At 43.1% G+C, this 25,070-nt stretch overlaps 1 protein-coding gene across 1 annotated transcript in view; it reads right to left on the reverse strand.

The window, feature by feature from the left end:
- Nucleotides 1–5,763, reverse strand: part of SIM1 (SIM bHLH transcription factor 1) — a 57,556-nt gene extending 51,793 nt beyond the window's left edge. Inside the window, exon 1 of the mRNA XM_077811690.1 lies at nucleotides 5,589–5,763. Within this exon, the coding sequence (XP_077667816.1) occupies nucleotides 5,589–5,763 (175 nt within the window). The remainder of the gene's footprint in view (nucleotides 1–5,588) is intronic.
- Nucleotides 5,764–25,070: the final 19,307 nt, after the last annotated feature.

The raw sequence follows: 25,070 nt of genomic DNA on the forward strand, positions 1-25,070 counted from the left end.
CCCATCGTCCGTACTCCGCTCCTAAAGCAGCACCTTTCGTCCTTCCTGATCGCCCCACGCGCAGGTGGTTACTTTCTTCTCTCTCTTACTGCAGTTTCTTTGGGGGAAGACCAGCTAACCAGAGGGTCATTTCTTCCACTCTCAAAGATCAAACCCCACCCGCCCTTGTCACTGCGAAACAAAAAAGGCACAGGGTGTTGCATGCGGGAATCAACCCGAGTCTATTAACCGTTTAATTGGTTTACTATCCGTGGCCTGTTTTGCTACCTCCTAGCACATAGCCCTGCCATGGATGATTTCTTAGTTAATCCTACAGCCACTAATCAACGGTAAATAAAATCCCAGACCTTTGAGACTGCGAGGAAGCATCAATTCCTCCTTGGAGGGTCCAGATGAAATGAAATAAAGTATTTTTTTTTAAAAAAAAAAATTACTGCTCATTTCAGAGTGTCTGCGGATGCCATTACCAAAGATTTCTAAAAATTTATTAGCCCGGTAAACCAAATGCATTCATTTGAAACAAAGATTTAGTTAAAAGAAAAAGGAGTACTTGTGGCACCTTAGAGACTAAACACATTTATTTGAGCATAAGCTTTTGTGGGCTAAAACCCACTTCATCAGATGCATTGGATGGAGTGAGCTGCAGCTCACAAAACCTTATGCTCAAATAAATGTGTTAGTCTATAAGGTGCCACAAGTCCTCCTGTTCTTTTTGCGGATACAGACTAACACGGCTGCTACTCTGAAAGATGTAGTTAATATCCATGTTTATTCCCTAAAGAAATATTGCCTACATACGCATCACTGCTACGGGAACGACAGAGAAATGCTGCCGGCGCTGCTTCACTACACAACAAAATACCAGCATTTTGCTTCTAACACACACAAGGCAATGTAATCCAGACTCTGCAATGCCAAACTAAAACGGCAGCCACAATTTTCGAATTTCATGAAGATCGGCATTATAAAATAATCCAAATCAAAATTTCCTCCTCTCCCCCCACAGGTAACTATCCTGACCACGATTGTACCAAGTCACTATTTCACATATGAATACTGAAAAGCATCCGCCAAGTTTTATTTCAAACCAATTTTTATTAGCAAAAGAGCGGGGCTGTTGCTGAAGAAAATATGATTTCACCATTGATCTGATATGCGCTTTCTGGCACATAAATCTGCTTTTGCAACTGTTATGCAAGAAGTTTAGTTCTGCACCTCACATTTTAAGTCCACATCAAAACTAGAATTAAACACAGACAGGCAGCGTGGAGAGTAAACTGCAGCTTAAAGGCTTTTAAATGAGAAAAACTTCTGTAAGAAAATAAACACTGAAACCTAATGCTCAATCATTTCCCCTAGCAGCAAGAAAAACAGCATTAAATCACCTATCCACGTGGGAAACGGATTTTTTTTCGGTTAGTCTTTTAGCCCCTAAAATAAAACAAGAGTAAGGATTTCAGTATTGAAATGCTAGCCATTATTATTCTGCAAAGCTTGATTTAAACAGTGCCCTTTGCTTGAGTCTGGGAATTTAAGCGCCTTTCCGTATAGGCTATCTACAAATGTATAGCAATTTTCGTGATCGTTTTCCTAAACTGTTTTCGCAACGAGACATTAGCATGGGCTTATCAAAATATGTTAAGCTACTAGTTGTCTTTCTACGCAATATATATGTAGCTACATACACCAGGGGGGAAAAAAATCAAGGAAATTTTTTGAGTTATTTGCCACACGGCGGGTGTTTGCTCCTTACAATTTTCTGAAGCTGTATTAGACTCGGCGTTTCAACTCTTTAATGGTAAATCGCGATTTCAGGGCCATATCTTGTCGTTGATTTGTTTTTAAAAGCAGAACTCCCTACTGAATTCAACATGGAGTTATGCTCAAAAATTGATGGCACGGTACGGCCCCTTAGTGATTTACCAGAAGTGCAGGCCTTCCAAAAGTTAGCTGGCCACTGAAAGCTCCTGTTTGTCTTCTCCATGGAGGTTTAACTCCCTGGACCAAAAGGATGCAAGTTGACCAAACCGCTGTTTTCAACTATAACAGAGTTCCCCCTTGAGAGGTTTAATTTACAGCAGACTTGTGAAGGGGAAAATGGGAAATGTTAAGTATTTTAACCGAGCTTTTTTTCCACTGGTACTGAAGAATTCACTTGGATCTTAAACATGAACCAAGGAGGATAATTATACAATTCATCTAAAAATCTTTGCTTACTGAAATGGAACGTTCGCTTTCTTTCTTACATTAGGGATGTTGAGTTGTATTCAATATACAATTATTCCTATTTTTCAAATATTTTTCAGACTGCACCAGGATCACTCTATCCTTATCCATCCACCCACTCCCTTTATTTTAGTCGTAAAACACAATTTCCTTCTTAAAATAATGAATCCAAAATGTCTCTGCATACTGATTATATAAAAGCTGTTTAAAAGGAATTATACCCAGAAAGGCGTTCACACACTATTTGTCTGTCTATGCACAGCTCTGTGCCTGAGCAAATAGTATCTATATCTTTCCTCATCTAACCACTTTACTCCGTTCACATATTATCACGGCCCAGATAGATTTGAATTCATTGTTTTAAGAGGGAAATTGTTTTAGTAGTTGCACAAGAGCTGTTAGTTAGATACAGGTAAAGTTATTCCAACCAGACACTTAAATAATAGGTTTGTGACGTAGAAAGCCTTGAGATGACACGTTATTTCGCAATCTTCCTGAGCCTCTTATCCGTAGACGTTAGTCAGTAACCTGTCTCGCTCCCAAAGGTTTGTATGCTTTCCCTTTCCGGGGAAAATATGACGAGAAGGTTCCCACCTTTAAATATACCCCCTCTCTGTACCTTTCCACCTCCTTCAGGAACTCCTTTGCTTCTGATACATACTTTATTTGCCTCCCTCTACCCACATCCCATCGTTAATTTCACACTCTTGTCTTTGCTGGCGACCCCCAGATTTCCCCCTAAACATAGAAAATGTCCTAAAATAGTCCCTCCGCTCCGCTCCGAATTTAGACGGACCCTTTCAGGCTGGGAAGGGTGGACCCACCGCTCCTCACTGATGGCCTGGCAGAACTCACCAGTGGCTTCGCTCTGCCCAAGGGCCGGTGAGTTTCGAGGTCATCAATAAATTGGGACATAAACGATGTACCCGGAGTCAGGGCCCCGCTTCTACACCTGCATAAACACACGTAGAGACGCGTGGAGTTGGAGGTAGGAGCAGACTCGATTCCGTATTCATCTCGCCAGAAACCAGCAGCGTTCAGTGCCACAGTGCCTGGGTGTGACTGCGTGCCTGCCCTTCTCGCTCCCTCGCACAGAGCCAGGAGAAAATGCGCAGGCAGGGCAATATATCCTGCGTGGCTCTGGCTGCAGAAACAAGCACCGCTACGACGACGCGCGCGTTTGTGCTGCTGTTTCGGTGGCTTTGTGTCTGCCCCACGCGGACAGAGGGGCAAATAGAGAGGGGCGGGGGGGGGGAACATATGCCTTGTGGCTCCGTCTACAACAATCAAGCCCTCGCAACGGGCGTGTGCTCGTTTCTGTCTCTCCCACACAATATCCGCGCTCTTCGAGAACTGCGCTGGAAAGAACTTCGGTCCCTGCTTCCTTATTGTAATTTTAACTTGCAGTTTGCCTTTAATTAGGCTCCGAGGGGTTTGCTACCTTAAAAGCCTCATTTAGCCTCCTCCCTGGTCTCTCTGCACAAATTGGCATATGTGTTGGACAGCAGCAGCTCTGGCTCTGGTGCACTTTGCCACACAATTCCCTAGTGCATTCAAACATTCGGCTTTGGCACTGAGGGACTGGGATCAGCTATTCTTCTCTTCCCATGATTACTCACAGCCTACAAGAAACACCATATGCTTCTTCTGATCAAACAACCAGCTACAGAGGCACCAATAATTGACGAGACCTGCTCGAAATCACGCAGAAAGGTAGCCTACTGAGACTGCAGGAGTTGACAAATCATTGCTAATAATCCTTTTAGGAACATCACGGCCATCAGAGTTTGCAATAGCTTTGTTTTTATAAAGTACGCGTTGACAGTATAAAGGACAACTCGATCACTTTTTAAACAGAAGGCAGCCTCGTCTAATGATATGCAAGCCGGCAAATCACAGCCACAATAGGAATGTGCAGTTTCATTTATTTTGTTACCTTTCAGGTGCTACAGCTTTGATTCATCTCCTCGCTTGCTTTCAAGTTATTAGGAGATGGATTTTATTGTTTAAGGAAATTACTTCAAGATGCAATAGATTAGAAGTTACTGTCAAGGCTGTTCTCCCACCTCCCCGCCCCCTTCAAAAAAGCAGTTATAAACAATCTGACAGAAAGAAAAACCTTTTAAAATCTTCCCGTATCCAAATATAGATATCACCCGTCACGTATTTATACTAAAAGTATAAATTTAATAACTCACTACTTCAATCAGACTTTTAAAAATGCAAAGACTAATCTATTGCCCTACTTTTCCCATCATCTGATAGAAACATAGACTCGATCAAATAGCTAGTCTTCCTTTGTAAAACACAATATCCTGGGAGCTGTTCAAGCTGTATATGGGATTCATGTTATTTATTCGATTGGAAGAATTTCCCGTTTCATAGTTTTCTCTTCCACATACAGGATACTCCATTCAGGCGACTCCACATAAAATATTCTTACAGGCTTTTGCACTTATTTTTCTCTCACATTAAAAGAAATAGATTCAAGATACAAGGGAACTTTGTATAGTCCCTCTTTACCGATGAATAGTCCCTCTTAACTTTCCCTGGTGTTTGTTTTGCTTGGCAGTGGATCTTGACATTTTCAACGTTAACTTTAAATCCTAGATTTGGTTAACGGCAAGACTTTTAAAAGTATATAAGAATTCCGAACCCTGTTTTTACTAGACAGATCCTTCTTCCATTGATATCAACGTAAAGTTTGCCATTGACTTCAATGGGAATAGGATCAGGCCCAAACTTGGACCCTATTTTGATAGTGTTACAGGGATTTTCAATTCTACTGAGGGTAGAACTTCTATTAAACATTTCGGAGACCATTTAACCTCACCCAAACCGTCCTAATGACTTTCAGACCAGGAGACACCACATTCATAATGCAATCAAGGTTTGTTTGGATTTGTTATTTATTTGTATAGCGTTGTACCTGTAAACTGTGGTTCAGTTCTTGAACTAAGGCTTTAGGATTTAGCATAGACTTATGTAAATATTTACCCATATATTAACTCCCCTTCATATAGCTATAAAATATGGGTAGATTGCCCTTTTTTGTTATACACGTGCTTCGCAAGGGATGCAGATCTTACATAGTAGAAAAGAAAAAGTCATGTTTGTTTTAGTAGAATACGCAGCTGAGCTCAGTATCTTGAAGTGTTGACAAAAGCACTGCTGGTCCCAACCAAACATGTCCCATATGTACTGAAGTGAAGTGAAAGTATTTACGGCAGAGAAAAGGGACAACACAGGACACCTTCCTTCAGGAATTATACACTGCCAGATGAAATTAACATAAGAGTAAACGATCATCTGGACAGGTATTAGAATGGAGGCAAATATTCATTTTCAGTAAAGTCACCTACCTTCAGGAAAAACCACCCTCATTTTTAAATAGCTGGTGGTGAGTCTGATTATTGAGGCTTTATCCAGCTGAGAGGTGATAGCGGAGGGCAAGGGCAGTAATTTAGCCAGTTCATAAAATTCACTGTTTTCTTTCTCCCGTCTAGTCCGGGCAGCATTTTTGGACTTCTCTTTCATTGTGTTTTTTCCCCCCTTCTTTCTTACAATTTAAGCTCCCCAGATTCATCCAAAGAGGGGGAAAGCTTTCAATTACAATTCATCTTCCAGAAGCATCAAACATTGTTTTTGAATGCAGCGGGTTATTCTTCTAAATCTTTAAATGTTATCAAAAAAGATTCAAGACCAGGAGTGATAATTTTAAAAAAATATTCACTTAAAAATAACATTAACAATGCAAATGGATAGAAAAAGGTCCAATGCAGCTCAGAGAATCCCAGTAACTGCGGAGAGAACTAAATGCCTGCACCACACAGCAAGCAAATCAAGGTATTCTGTCCTTTTCTTCTACTCAATGCTGCAAACATAGCTTCTCGAAAAAGAGACATAATCCTCTCTTTTTTTCCCTGCTGTCAATCCGGTGCCCGAAATGATTGGCCTGCGGCTCCTTCAGTGGGTAACAGGTACCGGTTACTTCCCTCGTGCCACTGTGAAGACAACAGCATTCCTGGGATGAGAGATCTGTTACACAATGCCACACGTAATCATGTTATTACACCTTAAATAAATCATCAAGAACCAGCCTCTTACGAGTTGCACCATTTTCTCAACTGGGCCCACAATGGAAAGTGTATTTTTGCATCTCTGGGTGAGTGGCGGCTGAGAATGAGTAGAAAAAAATAAATGTTCGTCTATTCTCCACCCACATTTCGGCTGCACGGACAAACATTTTATGACCAAAATGAAGTTACAGGTTTTTATTTAAAGAATAGGGAAATTCTGCCCACTTTTCATGGCAAACTAAACTAGATTGTTTCCTTCTTCCTCTTTAAATGTTAGTGTCCGGAATGCAGAACAGAAGCCCTTAATACATTGCACGTTTCAATGAGTGTAGTAAACAGTTCAAATCCCAACGCATTTGTACTTTTTCCATGTGTTCTCTCAATTCATCTTTGTATGAGCCGGAGTCTAATTTCTAAATCAACCCTATAACCAGTGAATTAAAGTTACATTTTTAGATTTTCTGGACGCCTGCTATCCCCCCGTCCTGCCTAGGAATTGAGGTAACAACAGCATATTAAACAAAGAGCGACACAGTGTCCAACGAAACCCGGCGCACAGTCAGAACTAGCCAAAAAGCAATCACACAAGGGGGAAGCAAAGCAAAATTAGACAGACCCGAATGATTTCTCCCTTGCACAGGTAACATTGCCAGTGGTCTGTGAGGCTGATCTTCTTTTACCTACCTTCAGTCCCTGCACCCGGCAGTCTGCGGAAAGCTCTCTCACGGTGAGGAGCCCAACTCTTTAATTGAAATCATTAATAGCAGCAGAGGGAAAGTTGGCTTCTCTCACGGCTTCTCACGCCGATGGGTAGACAGATACTGCTTCCTTCCCGTCCCCTTTATGTGGTTTCAGACTCTCCCTTTCCAGTCATGGCTCTGAAGCTGATATTAATGAAGAAGCCCTAATTTGAGGCTGGGAAATGCCTAATAACTTCTTTATGGCTAAACGGCTTTTAGCACAACTTCATTTCTCTCCTTGCCTCGGCCGAGCCCACCCCGAGTGCCACTCATCGGCCCACCTCGCCTCCTATTGGTCCCAGTCTCCCAAAGGTCGGTCTCCCACTGGCTGAGAGGCAGGGTGACGCCGCCGCGTTCCGGACACACCCCCCTTTCCCCTTGTGCCGGGCTGGGTCTGCAGCGTCCGCCCTCTGACCTCCCGGCTCCTGGCGCCCCTAAGGAGCGGGTGCTGGGAAAGGCTGAGACACCGGCCGGCGGCGGGGACGGCGTGCTCGGGACAGGATGTTTCGCTGCGGCTCCCAGCCTGTGCGGTCCAGCCCGGGGCGAGGCGATGCTCCAGTCCTAGGGCTGGAGCAGTCACCGCTGGCCACCTCCACGGCAAGCTGGAGCTCTCTCAGCAGCAGCCCGTAGGAAAGGAGCACACCGGCTCCAGCGGCTTGGTTCCTATTGTGTATGATGCGGATCAGTGTTTCAAACCACTTTGCTTCTCGCGAGCAGCCGTGTTTGGTGGGAGAGGGAAATAAGTGCAGCGGTCATGTTATCTTTTCACCGCCCAAAATGAGACCCAGTAGAGCCCAGAGCTGTCAGGCTCGGTGGCACCATGCACTGAGGCTGGGGGAGAAGCACCGCTGAGGGAGGGCTCCTCGATACACCCCCTGCAGAATCCCTCATCACGAGGATGAGACACTTTAAAACTACCTGAAAGTGAATTCACATCATGGGGGCGTCCCCTCCTAGTGAGTGAAAACTGGGAGAACTTGGTAACTTCTTTGAAAAAGCCGGGCAGCTCTCGCTGTTCATTCCTGGGGGAGGGGAGAGTCATGGGGGATTTGGATATCGTTCGTTCAAACCACACGCATGTGAAAACTCTTTAAAACAAAAAATAAACGCTAAAGATCAGTCAAGGAATTTAATGAAGACAATTATTTCTTTTAAATTAAATTACAGCGAACAATTTGCTGTTTACGCAAACCATTTCCAAAAAGAAACGATTATGTTTTCGAACGAACGAAAGTGTTTGCAAAATACCCCCCAGAATACATAAACCACTTCAAGTCTGCACAGTGCCTTTTCGTCTTCTAGGTGCTGACTACTGCTCGCTGCTGAACGCATTAAACCTCCCTTTGACGAAAAGCTTTCCCTCTATCCATTTTGGTAAATAAAGTGGACATAATAGCAGAAAGAAAAAGAACAGACTCTCATTTGAGTAGCTAGACGTTTTCTTCCATCAAAGAAATGTACCCTCTTAGTTTCCATTTTTCTTTTGAAAAAAAAAATTTTTTTGGAGGGGGGGGGTCTATTACAGCAACACATTGCTAAACGAACACAAACTCAATACGCCCAGTGCAGGTTGAGATCTGACAAACAGACGCACGTTTTAAAGGGCTAGCTGCTGGGGGGTGGGAGGAGGGAGAAAATGCCAGATTTTAAACATTTACCTCCCCTGTTGCTATGACCGAGCGTTCAAATGTTTGTTAAAAAATACTGACATCTGCCTCCAGGTTTCCATTTGAGGGCAATAAACTTGCAGAATGACACTGACATTTCTTGGAGGCTATTTAGACATCTGGGCAACAACTGGATTAGCATTGCCAGGTATCCCGTGAGTTATGTCAGCTTGAACAGCATAAAGCTCCTTTCATGCCACCTCTGGTTCTGAAAAAGATTCTGTTGGTCACAGTTTTGCAGATTTAAACGGGGAAATCACGGGAAACCCATCCTAGACAATTGCAGATAGCATCAGCGTTTACAGTAACGTACACATACATTAGTTTACCAAAGTACACAGGACCCAGTCTCTTATTTACAATGGCTGTCGATGTGGGTGTGTGGGTGTGTGTGTGGGGGGGAATTTGATAAAAGCCCAAGTACTGAGAGTAGATGAGTCCTAAACCTGCTCATTCTTGTTTCTTTTTAAAAAATCTTTTAAAAAATAAATGCTATGGTAGATAAAGTATAAGTTAGAAAAAGGAGCAGCATATAAAGGATATTTATTCAGCTGTCAGAGTACAGTAACAGGACCCGCAGTAGACAAGAACAACATTTCTAATAATTTTTTCTAACAGATTTCAGTCAGTCACCTAATTGTTTGAAAAAATTTGGGCTATTTTTACATAAATATTTTGATTAAAAATAAGCTGTGCCCTAAGTGACTTTTTTCTGTTGACACCAGTGCCTGTAGGGGTGGTAGACAGAGAAATCCAATACTTCGTCTACAATTACAAAATTAGCATGTAGGTCTGCAAATCAATCGAAAGCCCGATGTCATCATGGTGGGCTAAGCAAGGCGGTTCTAGTGTCCCAGTGAAGCTGATTTGTCCAAGAAGGGAGCGGGTTATTTTGTTTCATAAACAGAGTGAATGCATCGCTGTGCCATAGTAAATCCTCAGCATGCAACTCCTTGGGACACAGTTTGCAAAAGGGAGAGGGCATGAACACTTGAAGACACACCTGTGAGCCTAAGTTTCGAAGCCCGAGAAAAGGGAAAGAGACAGGTTATTAAACACATCCAGCGGTCTTTCCGGTTCCCCGGCAGCCTCGCCACCCATCCCTGTGTACTGCCCTGGGAGGGCAGGCGCGCTGTACATTGGCAGCAAGCGTGGTCATGGGCAGTTGTAAAAGCGGGGCTCCGGTACAGCCTGCTCTTGCCGTCAGTTCCTGCGCAGACACCAGGGGGTAAAATGATTGCTGGGCAAACTCCACAGCGGAGCCTACCCTGGGAAATTAGCCAGCGAGGGGAAAGTTGAACGAGCAGGTTGTGGGTCCTAGTTTGCGGGTCAATGCGGCGGTCGCTGTGAAAGGGAACATTTTAAGAGGGGCTTGCGGGAAACGAACAGGCTCGTTTCCCAATCAGGCTTTTACGCGTATGCAGGCAAAAACTTGTGCACCCAGGCATCACAACGCGCAGTGTACCCTGCATCACCGTAGATACAATGCCACAGAAATCAGAGCTGGACGTGAGCCTGTAGGGCAGGACTGTTCCATAACCAGCCGCTTCTCTAGTGCTTGGATTGGTTTGTGAATTAGGGAAGCGTGTTGCAGCGCCAAAAGGACCAAGAAGGCACTTTTTAATGCAAAGAAAAAGTCTTTTAAACGTTCTGAAATGGCTGGTATGTTTTGTTTGTTTCTGGCGACTCACAGGCATAGGGATTTTGAGGGAACCGCTCTGGCCAGTCCCAGGGTTGCTTAAAGAAATAGCCTCTGGTACCTGTGGCCGAATTCTGAGCTCCCAAAACGCTGGTCAAGGAATGCGGAACTCGCCCTTGCCTGGTCCTAGAGCATTGAAAGCATTGCCCTGCATCGACGCTGTTTTTAATGAGATAAGGACACGTTTCCTTTCTCTGAGCGGCATCACCTCAGGGACCCTTGTACAAGTGCGCTTGTCTGAAAACCTCGGCACATATGGCAATGGAAAGTCCAGTTTTATGAGACCCATAATTTACACACGATGCATGCTCCAGAACTAACAGATACCCTTAGGAACGCCTTATATTATGTGTGTTTTCATACATGTCTCATTCAAGACTGTACTGAAATAAATATACCTAGTGAATGCACTTTGATCCGCTCAGTAGCAATTAACGTCTTTAACCGATCTGGGCTTTTTTCCCCTTCTGGTCTAGGTACTTATCCCTCCTTTTCAGCTGCTGGTAGCTTGTCCAGCCAAGTAGGAAAGCGAGAAAGCGGATTCTCTTTAACAACACAGGTAACAGTTGATAGACACTAGAAAGCTAGCCTGTAGCGCTAGGTGATTCTGCAAGTATCACTTAAAATAATTACAGGACTATTGTGGAATTAGATTAACTACTATAAACATGGTCCGGCATTTTTGTCACCTTATTAAATAACATTTAGGCTATATATGCCCTTCAAAAAAACAATCAACCAAACAAAAACTCCCGCTACGCCTTTATGGGGTATTTCTCTTAACCGTGTTAAGCCCCTGGCTTTTGTTTCTTCTTTAGCATCAACGTAACAAGATTGTTTACATTCATGTTTCCCCCGAGTCAATTATTCTTAGCGCTAATCTGTTTAATCCACTATTGGTAATCAAATTCTATACATTTGATTGTTGTACTGGGTAAGGGCGGTAACAGAAAATCTATTTTATGTTAGTACAAATTACACGCACTTTCATCTCTCCGTGTTTACACTTACATCTCTGTCTGTTTGACTCTAAGACCAAGGCAGAAGCTGAAACACTCCTAGTAGAGAGTACTTGAATAAAGTTACTGCTACAAACCTTCTAGACAGTATCCCCTTCCCCTCTCTATCTCACACTCCAGACATTTTGTTGCATTACATACACTTCTGCGTTTTGTACCAATTTGTGGACATTCTCTCTCTCTCTGTCGAACAGATGCCCAAACTAGAAGGTGAGGACATTTAAAGTAATGTTTCACTGCCTAATACTGCAGTCAGATTCTTGTGTGTACACTCAGAGAAAGTCTGTAGCCGGAGGTGATTGTTTGGTCCCGAGAGTTCTTGTCTTCCTTACATAGAGTGAGATTCTTCAGTTAAATACTAGATAATTCTTGCGTGGGTGGATTTTAGGAATTAAACCAAGTTATATGTATAGATACACACACGTGAGAAATCCACCTCTCTTCAGTGTACATTCCCTTTATTTAGATTACCAATGACCTCTCCCCTTTAGCCCTTCCTGGCGCTATTTAGCTCTCCTTGTAGAGGTGTTTATTTCCGGATGGCCAATGGCTTGTGTCCTTCTTTGCGATTTATGTCCCTCTTCCTAAAAATGAACTAGCCCGGGATGCTGAGCAACGGGTCTGATGACCAGTTCGCTCTCTCTCCTTTAAAATTAAAACAAACAAACAAAGACTGCCTTGCGATTATTCTTCATGAACATTTCGAGATCCCGTTCCAGAGCCTTCCAATGAGCATGATGCCGAATTCCTATACCATGTGCTGTCTGCACAGCGTACTCTACATGTAAAGAAAACACGATTCCCCAAAGCTGCTATAGAGAACAGTTGACGGATCCCCTGAAGTATTTAGAGGGAGTGGTTGGGAGAAGCGACATTTAAAGGCACGTGCAGAAATCCAGGGGCTGTATACTTTTTCTGAGCATGCAAAATTCCCCAAAGTTAGTACCGGCCGAGCCACGCGCATACCCTTATTTTTACATTGTAAACACATAGATACGATGTATATGATTTCCCTGCACTGTGTTCCCTCGACTGAAGCGCAGAGCAGATAAAGGACACACAGGTGCCTTTTGTGCCGCGAGCTTCTCTCCAACAGTGACAGCGACCGCTCCCTGCACACACACAAACGCGTCACTTTCATAAACTCCGGGTTGCGGTCCCAGCTAGCGCTCCTCTCACCTGGAGAGCGGCTGGGAGGACGCTAACGAGGTGGGAAGAGTGGCCTGCACTGCTTTCACTTTTGGTAAAATGGGATTTTGGTGCTAATTAGCCGGCAGCCAAGGGAGGACCAGGAGAAATCAGATCTGGTGGGGGGAGCAGCGCTTGCCGGAAGACTGGACTCCACATTTCCACGGAGAGAGAGAGTCAACTAAATGGAGAAAGGGGAACAAAATGAACGCGGAGTAAATAGGATAATTACTCCTCTGGCGACGCCTGATTGATGTTAATAGCGTGTAATTTTGAGCCACTTGGAAGCAAAATATTTTAATCACATGCGACAGGGTCAAAGCTGCAAGGGAGCTGCCGCGTGACAAGTGCCCCCCAAAACCCAGCTGTGGCTGCTGTTTTCTTGGGGAGCAGATATTAGAATCAATTTGTGATTGGGGACAGATACTGTTACAGCGCTTACAAAATGATACTACTGGCAAGGAGGGCGGGACTGGGTTTTTGGGGTGTTGGGGGGGGATATATAGCCAGAAAAGGGATACCCCTGCGAGGAACAGGACCTTTTTCCCTTCCTTGCCACTGGACTCTGTCTAGAGCAGAAGTGGCCGACCTGTGTGTCTTCAGAGGTTAATATGCAGCTCCTTGCATAGGTGCTGACTCTGGGGCTGGAGCTGTAGACACCAACTTTCCAATGTGCCAGGGGGTGCTCACTGCTCACCCCCAGCTCTGCCACAGGCCCTGCCCCCACTCCACGCCTTCCCCCAAAGCCCCTGCCCCTTCCCTGAAGGTCCTGTGCCCTCCTCCCCCTAGCCCCCAGAGCCTTCTGCTCATGCAAAATAGCTGATCATAGCAGGCCAGAGGCATAGGGGGGAGGGGGAAGGTGCTGAGGGCTGGGGGGGCGGGCAGCTGATGTATTACTGTGGCTCTTTGGCAATGTGTATTGGTAAATTCTGGCTCCTTCTCAGGCTCAGGTTGGCCACCCCTAGGCTAGAGGCTCCATTTCCATATACAATCCCTGCTGCCAATCTTTCCTTGTAGCTGCCTTCTCATCTCAGTTCTCTTGGGAAGGCCCCTACTTTCATCCCAAGCCAAATTCTACTGGAGGCCTCATTTGGCTGCCCTCAAGGTGGCCATGCTGGTAGGACAGAGGGCACTGGCCTTTAGGCAGGGCAGCACAGCTGTTTGTAGCTGTCCTCTCAAGAAGAGGAGACAACCCAGATCACATGACCACTTCGGGGCTGGGCCTTGCTGTTTGGCACATGCCCAAACTGAATGAATACAGCTGCTAGCTTCAGAGACCTGACTCGTCTCACTTATTGCCCATGAACATTACAGGGAGAAGGAACAAGTCACTTTGCTGGGGAAAGTGTTTCCCTCCAGGCCTTGGCTCCTTACCAAGCTCTGATCCAGATCCAATTGCCCTCTAGAGCAAGCTCCTTTCATTCATATGTATCAGTACAACTGCGGCCATACATCAGCTTTGCTCCTGGGCCTGGCCTTTCCCTATCACTGAAATCTCCTTTCCCAGGGCCTGACTCTCATTAGCAAATAAATGATTACATTAGCTGGGGACTCTGGAGGGAGGGAATCAGTCAGCAGAAGTCTGTGTAAATTTCAGCACCCCAAAGAGTAATGTGTAAAAGCAGACACAGCTCCAGAGGCGGTTCTTGTGATACAGCCGATAATTAGAGTTCACCAATAGTTACATTATGCTAGAGTATTTCCATATTCCAACAAATAAGAGCAGTCTACATGGAATGGGGGCAAGTATAAACACATGCCATTTTAGATTAATTCAGTAACACCAAGTACACCTTCTCCCCCACCCTGCCCCAGAAAATCCCTTCTTCCAAAATCACCACCTCAGAAAAACAAATCTTGTACAAAAGGTTGTCAAGTGAGGTGTCTATGAAAAGGTTATGATTTGCTGGTTATGATTATGCTATCTGTATGCATGTATCATTTTTGTATTCGAAGTTATGAATATTGGCTCTATACCTGGATTTCAAATGTTTGCTCCTGGGGTAACGCCCATGAAGTAATTAGTCAGCACATCTTGGAGGGACTATTCAAACTGAGTGGCCCATCAAAAGAACATTTAATTCACAATGGACCATGGGAGATGCCCATGTACACTTAATGGAATTTCCTGCTGTGACTGAGTGAAATTGACCATGAACATGTGACTTGCCTATGTGACTCCAAACACTATCTGGTCGCCTGTGATTCTCCACTGTTGAGGTTTTTGTTTGAAACAATGGGTTTCCCTCCACATGGCAGAGGATATAAAAGGCCCTGGAAACCCCTCCATTTTGCCTCTATCCTGTTCCAGCCTTTTTTTTGCCCAAGCCTCTGGACTATGAACTTATACTAATGGGAGCATTCTAACCAAGGAAGTAATAGAATCATAGAAGATTAGGGTTGGAAGAGACCTTAGGAGGTCACCTAGTCCAACCTCCTGCTCAAAGTAGGACCAACACCAACTAAATCATCCCAGCCAGGGGGCTTTGTCAAGGTGAGCCTTAAAAACTTAGAAGGATGGAGATTCCACCACCTCCCTAGATAACCCATTCCAGTGCTTCATCACCCTCCCAGTGAAATAGTGTTTCCTATTGAGGACCTTCTAATGATTTAGAAGCAACCAGAGACTTATCAAGCCAGCAGTTTATTCCATCACTGCTACAAGCCTGAACCAAGAACTTTGCAATTACTGTATGTATTTTCTCTCTCACCTTTCTCTTTCTCTCTATGAACAAACCTTTAGATTTTAGATACTAAAGGATTGGCATCAGAGTGATTTTTGGGTAAGATCTAAGTTATATATTGACTTGGGTGTGTGGATGGTCCTTTGGGATCAGAAGAACTTTTGTTTGATGAGACTGGTTGTAAAAAACCACTCACTTTTAAATCCAGTGTTTTCAGTGGTAATACGAGGACTGGAATGCCCAAGGAAACTGCTTTTATGACTTCTTCTTGTTAGGCAGTGTGGTAAAACAGACATTTACTTTTGTTGCTGGTTTGGTATATCTTACGGAAGAATAACCACCAGTTTTGGGTTTTGTTTGCCCCCTTTCTCAGCAGTTTGTCCTGAGTTTGGCATTCTCAGTTTTGACCCACTGAGGCACAGTTCTAAGACCTAATTAAGATCAGAGTCCCCATGTGCTAAGTACTATAGAGAGCAGCCACTTTGTCTTTGGCTGTGCTGTTTGTGACTGAGTAGCCCCATTTTATAGGTAGCCCACTGTTTCAATGTGTTATGCATTCTCTGCTAAAGTCTGGTTCACAGGGGCAACAGCTTACTCTACAGCCAGCTAATGTAGTTAATCCAGTAGCTCAAGTGATAGCGTGTGGTGCTGAGGGTTCAGGATTCTGACCCTGTTGAGGATACATTATTAGGGTAGAGGGGTATATTACAATTGCACAGAATATAATTGATCTTTCCTTTAAACCCCGCCATGGAAATTACACTTAACTGCCCCCCCCCCAACGCACACACACACTAAAACAATGTTATTTGGGTTGCACAGCCAAATAAGGAAATATCCAGTATTAAGCTTGCTCATGCAATTATGCAGTAGGCTACAGTGTGTAACTACATGATAACATACTACCTTTTTTGCCCCCCACAGGACCCCTGCCCCATTCAGTACCCAGGATGGCTGGTGCTCAGGCAATGAGGCAGCTGTTCAATACTTCTGTTCATTCGCATCATTCAGCGTGTGGCTTTATGCCTTATTTAGTGGAGGGACTGCTGCTGAGCAGCTGCACGAGGGCCAGTCACTTGTGGGAAGGTTATTGTAGGAGACCTGCTGCCGGGGGCTGAAGAGTACCAGAGCAACGAGGAAAGGAAATATCTACCCCAGACAGCTGCAGGTTTCATAGGAACTTTGTGGTCCCTTCTCCTTGAATCTGAGGATTTCATAGGAAACTGGGTTCATGTGGGTAGACAATGGAACTCTGCTCAAGTACAGATGTCTACTTACACAGATCCATTTGCAGGAATGGTGCCTTGGAGTGCTGTGACAGATGTGTAGTCACATTGTGTAATACACTGCTGGAAGGTGCTCAGATACTACAGTGATCAGTGCAGTACAGAAAACGACACAGAATAGAATCTCATTGAATCAGGGACTCTGTCTACCTCTATACAGTACTTGGCATAATGGGACTCTGGTCCTGATTAGGGCTTCTTGGCACTATCATAGTAAACATGTTAAATAATAAGCAATAATGTAAACAAATAATGTTAGCACCCCAGACAACACTACAGTAAAATCAATTACTTTCCGATATTTTCTTTCGTCTCATCATGATTAATTTCGTTGACGTTATTTTCTCCAAGTAAACTGAAACCTAGTGATTATCATATTGGGAGTTTACAGAGGTGACGACACCTATTTCTAAAATCCACTAGTCAAAACATTGAATCTTAACTAACAACATGAGGGCCTTAGTCTAACCAATCATAGTTTGGCATGAACATAAACATCCCATTCACCATGAGATCAAGAAAAGAGGACATATGGTAATTAGGCTAGTGTTGCACATAATTAGTATTAAAATACTTAAGTATTTAATACTAAGTTAAGCAAAATAAAAATATACAGGAGAATGTAGAGGAGAAATGTACCTAATAGGCAGGCATCTGATATGACATTTATTGTCACTGACAAAAAGATATCTGAAAACTCATTTGTGAAGATAAATGTTGTATCAGACCTGAGTCATCATTTATTCTTTCTGTATTAGCAGGTGTTTCTGAAAAGACTCCTTGACCACAAGTTCATTCTTCTGATCACTCTAAACCAGAGCTGAAACATAGTTTTATATTTAGATTTTAATTTCCTGTCTGAGGAAACTGTCTGAGCATAGCAAGTTTCCCCCTAAAGTAACATGTCTTGTGCAGACAGCTCCTTTTGTGCTACAGAAAGAAATAATAATGAGAAAGTATTCCAGCAGGAGGAGCTGGTTTAGAAACAAATGGATTCCATGGCAACTCCTGACTCTTCATGACACCTAATAACTAGCATTTATGTTAGAGATTGTCTGTGTTATCTTCAGTTCTTTATATGGGGTTTTCCTCATTTTAAATCACAGAAATTGAGCTTTTATCTATAGTATAAATTCATGATTATGCACAAATGAAGGTGTGTGTGTCTACTTTAAACATGTGCCCAGGCAAGCTATTTTCAGGTGGGTCTGGTTCATATTTTTGGATCCATCTCAAAGATGAAATATTTACTGAGAAATGTACTGACTTGTCTGGAAAAGTACTGCATTGGATCAAAACCCTGGTATTGTATATAGGCATGGTAGAAGACAGAAAAGAGGCACAGGTTCCGACTGGTTTACACAGTTACCTTCAGCTCTATTTGACGCAGTTACAATACAGGAATAACCATATCAAATCAGACCAGTGTCATGACTCCAACAGTAGCAAATACATCAGAGATGCCTTGGAATGATCAATAATAAACCAATTTGCCCATCGGGGAGTTATATCCTAATCCCCATCAGGCATGACCTGAAGCATGAGGGTATATTCTTATATATTTTTATCCTACCTAGTGTGACTGTGGACTTCCTCCTTAGCCATCTGATTGTCTAATCCCTTTGTGATTCCATACAGATCAACCTGAGCTAGCCACTACTGTATTTCAAGGGGGGAATACGTGCTCTTGTTTATAAACAAATGAAAAGGCAATTGTATCACCCTACCTTACATAGGTATGAGCTGAGCAATCTTTGTACTCAATAATTTCTGCAGTACTGTTTTAACTTTGGACAAAAAGATATAGTTGAAATTAAGCCTATACAACAGCAGAGGTTCCATGAAGAGACTTCCTGCAGTCACATCATTGCACCCTTGCTATTTCCCCTCTGAAGCTGTTTGACATTATCCCATTGCTTCTTCCTCCCCTGAGAAATATTGACAGTGTTTATATTGCTGTACCACACTATAGGTATACCACATTATTCCCAACCACATAGGAAGACACTGTCCTTGGCTTGGATAGTTCATATGCTACCAGAAGGCATGATGCAACACACAAGAGCTACAACCTTTGGTAGGGAAAACAGAAGCATGGACAGATGGAATTTACAAGCTAAAGGTCACATAATCTTGTTATAAAAACATATTCTCCATTATTTACAAAATCCTCCTCTACTCCCACTAACTCACTAAAATTCCCTTGCAGGGCTAAGTGCCCACTTATCCAGAAGATGGTAGGAGGGGGGCTCCTGCTTCATGTCATGCCAGTTGGGTCCACTTGGCCTTTCTGCTTTCTGGCTGCATGAGGAGGTCATTACAGGTGACCAGGAATAAAACCACAAGGTGCCAGGTTCTAGCAGAGTGATAGAACCTGCAGGCTATAAAGGTCTGGTTCTCTCAAGATCAAACCTTTCTTCTTCTGCCTCTATCAGAGAGTCTCTAAGCTGAAGGTCAGTCCAGACTCCTGGATTCAGCCTAGCACTAAAGATCACACTTCCTTCCTCACATATGGGGCTCTGGTTTCTCAATGAGAAAAGCTCTTTTACATGCTATGCTAATGATATATGGCACTAACCTGATTTACTAACGCTCCTGTTGGAGCAAAGTTCGGTTATATCCCTTGGGAATTGCCCAGTCTTCTCAGCATTTCCCAGCCCAAAAGGTAGTGCTGGTCAACATTACTGATTGCTGTCTTTAAATAGGCTGCACTAATTGCAGTGCAGAACCTTTGAACCCACTAGTCACTGCAGAGTGGGGTTGTCTCCTCAACAGGTGTGCATGGGATTGTTGTGGTGTATTAATTTAGATGAAATAAATGGGCCCAAAGTGCTAAAGGTGTTAACATAACCAAGTCCTTGCTCAACTTTAAACAGTATTAAACAGGATCCGGGGCTTGGTGTACAGAGACCTCAGCCTGCTTAGTTCCATGGCGAACCCCATTCAAAATCCTTATAACCTTTAATTAAAAGAAAGGAAAACAGTGACCGTGTAAAGTGATGTGTTCGTTGCCACAACAACCCTTGTTCCCTTTCTCTTCAGCTGGAGAGAGTTTTTAAAAGAAATAAACCCCTTTACAGCCAGGTAAAATGGATTAAAGATGGAAATAACTGTCCTTTTTGGGAAAAGATAAGTTAGTTAAGATGAACTGTACCTATCACTACTAAGTCTGATGCCATTTCTTAGAAGATAAACACCCGCCCCCACCCACACACACACACGCGCGAAAGGAAAGAGGAAAAAGCAGCAAAGAGAGGAAATGTAGCAGCTCATTCCGGTTTGACTCCCACTTCCAACCTCACTGTGTGAAAAAAATCAGGTATTGCACATGGTCTCATAAAGTCACTCTGAGACTTGGCAAACTCGTTCCAGCATTGAGCTGCTTAGGGCCCTGCTTTTCACTACCTCTCTGGTCAAAGGCTCCCAGTGGTGTTGAAGAGTATATACCATCTTGGCCGGCGAACCCCGATTCTTATCAGACAGAAGGAAACAGGTGAGAGAGAGAGGAAAGAGAAGAAATAAGTTGGGAAGGAAAAGGACTCATGTGGGGTACAGAGACACAATGTCTCACATCCCCAGTGGTATTCAGGATTCAGCTGGAGCCAGTGGTGTCATCTAGGTCCCTCTCTTTGGCCTGGTCTGGCCAGGGCACCTCTTAGGATGAGGACAAGGAAGCTCAGGGTGCCAGGAAATGGTGGATGGGGCAACCATTGGCGCAGCTCGCTCCTTCTCCTTTCAGTCAACGAGCATCTCGGAAACCAGCTTCCCCCTCAGCGTCTCTTTCAGAGGATCCCAAGAGGGGTGTGATGGGCGGAGCGGCCAATCCTCATCATTTTGCCCACCAATTAGACCTAGTTTCTGACGCACCGATTTTGGTTCTCTGATTTCCAGTTCCACACTTATCAAGCTTGATCTTAATAGAGTCCTTGAATTCTATCAGTCAGACTTTTTGTTTGGACAGTTTCAGACTGCCTCGTGTTTGCACCTTTTCCCATCAACTTTTGTTGTTATAGATTATTGAGACACTTTATAAACATTCATTCACTTTTTATAGCTGAACTCCCAGTTAGGGTAAATTTGTTAATATCACAACAGTGGCTAACTCCTCCTGGTGCAGGTGGAGTGGGGACCCAGGCTTTTCAAAGCCTTCCAGCTGGCTGCCCTCTTTTGACTAAATCTTAGTCACCTTCAGTCACTCAGAATGATCCCCTGTGTGTTTCACTGACCCAGCTAGCAAAGTGTCAGCATCTCTTGGGACTTTTTGCTCTATACACTGAATCCAGTGCTCCAAGTAAAGAACCTCTCAGTCCATCTTCTGTGCCCAGACTTCTTTCTCACCAGAGGCCAGAATTTTGTTTTTTTCATCTTCCAGACTGGAGTACTATGACTGCCCCCCAGATTAACATTACCCTAAAAAAAAAAACAACCACCACCAAAGTTGGCTGCCCCCAATTTCTGTTATGCTGGTCCAAGCACAATATTTTCCTGAAGTCGTCACTCCCCCCAGGGTTGTAAGAAAGGAAGGATGGTCTGATGGTTAAGGCAGTGGACTGGCACTCAGGAGACCAGATTCAATGCTTGTCTCTGCCAGTGGCTTCCTGTGTGACCTTGGGCAAGTCACTTGTTCTCCCTGTACGTTAGCACTTCATGTGTAAAAAGGACGTGATAATACTTCCTTTCTTCTACTCTCAGCCTGTTTTGTCTATTCATTGGTAAGCTGTTTGGGAGCAAAGAACTGTCCCCTGCTTTGTATAATAGGGCCCTAAGTTAATTGACGGCCTCTAGGCATCTCCATTTACAAATCAATAATAAAACAATACAATAAATAATAATATTCAGGATTCCTAAGAATCAGGAGCAGCCACTTGTGATGATTACAATGGGTCCAACCCCCAAACAACTGTTAAGAACATCATCCCTGCTGCAATGAAAGCAGCCAGGACTCCTTTTAAAGGGGCCATTGCCCTACAGCATTCTTGGGTTGAATCCAAACTTCCGCCCTTTTGGTGCTTGTTCTATTGTTAACAGAGGGGGTTTTTGCATCCACTTGGTTTATAAACTTATTTTTGTAAAGCAGTTTTTTCTTGGCCTGACTTTCCTGGTGGCAATTTTCCTTTAACGGCAATGATTGTCAGGTATGAAATAATTTTAAAACATTAGCAAGCTGTCTAATTTAAGAAAATCTTATTGATCATAAATAAGACATATTAGAAAATAAATCTGCAGCTTTTAATCTGAGTGGTTGGTCTGAGCGAGTAATGCGATGTTTAGATTAATGATGTTGTCTATTAGCCAAATCCTTTGAAAGTGATATTAGAAACTGAATTTGATCCACCAACAACATGTGTTGAGAATGCATTTCATCTTCTGGCCCCTCAAGTTTTAGCAAAGGGTAATGCATCAAAATGAGCTTTGCCATATTCTTTAAATTACTTTTCGGTAGGTGGTGATGGAGAGAAAATTTTAGAGCCAGATCCTGCAAACTGCTTTGTATACATGGACTCATACTTCTAGATGGAGCCCCATTGACTCACTCACTAAATTACTGCAGCTGTCCCTTAAGACTTTCCCATACATGGCTTGGTACTGTACTGTTGTTTTTTTAATTAAAAAACAAAGTATTTGGATTGCCCTTTAGTGTCTGCTTGGCAAGTGAGCTTTCTTTTCATTTGTTCAGCTGTACTGAACTGATTTCTGAAGTACCCCATTTGGACCCTTCCATTATTTCTCGGGAAGACTAAAACAAACTCCTTTTTCTTTAAAGTTTAACGTGGCAGGAAAATGGAAGAATTGCCACAAGACTTTTCAAAGTAGCTCATCCCTTTTGTTGGTGTGGAAACACTTCAATATGAAATATTTGGAGCAGCTCTATCCCATCCCGGGATTCTGAGGGTCTCCTCTGAGCCGCTGCGGCTTTTTACATCTCCCAGGATTTGGTGCATAGGGCCTGATCCAAAGCCCAGTGACGCTAATGGGTGAATCTTTCCATTGACACCAATAGGCTTTGGCTCAGACCATTGGAGAGTAGACCTCCTGCTAAAGAACTTAACAAACATGTTAAAAAAGATTAGTCACGGGCAGAGTGGGGGGCAGTTGGTCTGGTTTCTTATTTAGTTAGTTAGTTATTTTGGAATGAAGTGCAAAAAAGAAAACATTTTATACAAGGTGAAACCCCCTGCCCTATTTTTAGAATTAAACTGTTCAGGGTTTTATGTAGAGGATTGTTGCCCAGATTTTCTAATATTGTACAGCCACTTTGCTATCCCACTGCCTGCGGTCTGTCATCTCAAACCCAGCAATACACGGCCAGAATGGTCAAGGCTTTCAACATCCATCTATCCTATTTGTGAGTCACAGGCATAGTTCCTCATTAAAGCTGGTCTTGCAGCTTTTTTCAGACAACAAGCAAAAGTTGTCTGGTGGCAACAGCAGCTTGTCATGAAGGAAACCAATAGGCAATGTACTTACAACAAGAACAGGATGCTCCTGAATACAAATACCTTCCCCACACCCTTTAAAGTAAAACTACAGAAATAGAAGACTAATGACTAAGGTCCTGCTCCTGCATACATTTATGCACACACTTAACTTTACTAACTTGTGTGGTCCCACTGAAATCACTGGGACTGCTCACAACAGCACAGTTAAGCATGTGCACGAGTGTTCCCAGGATCAGGGCTTAAGTATCAATCCTTGGGAAATTTTGCTTTTCCGTTGGCTTCCCTGGGCTTTGGAGCAGGCCCTAGGAGTGGAATCCTTGTGCAAAAGATCCATTTACATTTTTCAACATTAATAATTAATAAAAGGATGAGCTATTCTTGGAACGTTTTTGTGACAATTCTCCCATTTTTCAACCAGCTCTGTCTTAATGCCAAGGATATCATGGAAGTCTGCCATTTCCATCACAAACTGAATATATGTAAAGACAATTTTCTCCACATCAGAATTAATTTGAGTTTGCTAATGATTTTCTAAAGTGATGTTACAGTCACATTGCATTCAGCTTGCATAACCACAAATATTTTCTCTTACTACTGTAAGCACTTTTGAATATCATTGTTTTATATCTCATTTCTTTATTGAATGGACAAACCTAATCCCAAGAAATCTGTAACATTTCTTGCCTCTTTGGGGCTGGATTAAGGGAATTATTGATTTATTGTAGTTCACTAATATTTCAGGTCCTTTCTCAAACAAAAATTCTTTCAATCATCATTTACTTTTTTAAAATGACTCACTAGAGCTTTCTCTTACCTGAACCATGGGTTTTAAATAAGGATAATAAATTCATATATTCATTTGGCATACCATGAGATGGATGGTTTATAGTGCGGATTGGTTAATTCTAGAGATGCTTTGAACAGGAAAGTCAAGGAATTTCATCCAGATGGCTGGATGATGCCACTCTAACCCAGTCAACTTTCCCCAAAGGACATGCAATGTTCATCCTACACAAGCCTTTGTTCAATTTAAACAGTTGTCTCAGCGTACAACCTAGAATATATTTTTCCTCCTTTTCTCCAACTTTAAACTGCCAGCGTCATTACCTCTTTCTCTTCCTCTGTGGGTAGCTGCTGTAAAATGATACCCACTGGAAAATTAAGTGCTCTGCAAATTGAATCTCTAAGTCAAGTCTTCAAGGTTCCTCTGATATTTCTTCTTTTACCTCCTGCTTCCCCCTCACAGAGACAGTGTGATAGGACCAGAAAATGCGTTGTAAAAGCAAACTCTCACCAATTCTCAGAGGTCCTTGGATTATAGTATGAGAATGCAGTAATCAGCTAATGAATACAGCTGAGAGAGCCTAGAAAAACCCACCTGTTGAGCAAGCTCTCTCATTTTTCCTTCAAGTTTTAAGTTCATGACCAGTGTAGCAATAAGCCTCAATGGGGTGCACGTTAGAAAGCTATTACCGCATGTATCAGGTACATCAGGCAGTATGATGCCAAAGCCAGAGTGCCTACAACCACCTCAGACGTGCAACAATCATGTGCTAATGCACCCTCAGGTGTAAGTTATTGCTATTAGAGTGCGGCTCAATTTAAAGAAAAAAAAACGTTATGAAAGCTGAGTGATTCATGAGCGAGTGGGAGGGTGTGCAGAGGCGTAGGGTTAAGCAACTTATCATTCCGCTCTGAAAAATAATCCTTAATAGAAGGCTAACACAATAAGCAAACCGTTCTGTACACCCTCACCCAAGTGTAATTTATTTTTAATTATTGGATAACATTTCAGAATATAGCCCTCTATAGACTGTAATGTGCCTTGCAAAAATAATACATGAGGGCACTACAAACCCGCTGCTAATAAACTTTTGAGAAGTGGGGAGAGACTGACTTTTTTGGTACAAATTGGATAGTGTGCAGATTAATGAGGTTCTGCTTTGCGTAGGCGGCTGTGTTGTTTCCATTTCTGCAGGGATTAGAGCTGTGTTCTGAAAGAGGAGGTTTGTACATGAATCAGCTAGAAATGCATGAGCTAC

The sequence above is a fragment of the Eretmochelys imbricata genome, chromosome 3 (genome assembly GCF_965152235.1).
Source record: "Eretmochelys imbricata isolate rEreImb1 chromosome 3, rEreImb1.hap1, whole genome shotgun sequence".
NCBI lineage: Eukaryota > Metazoa > Chordata > Testudines > Cheloniidae > Eretmochelys > Eretmochelys imbricata.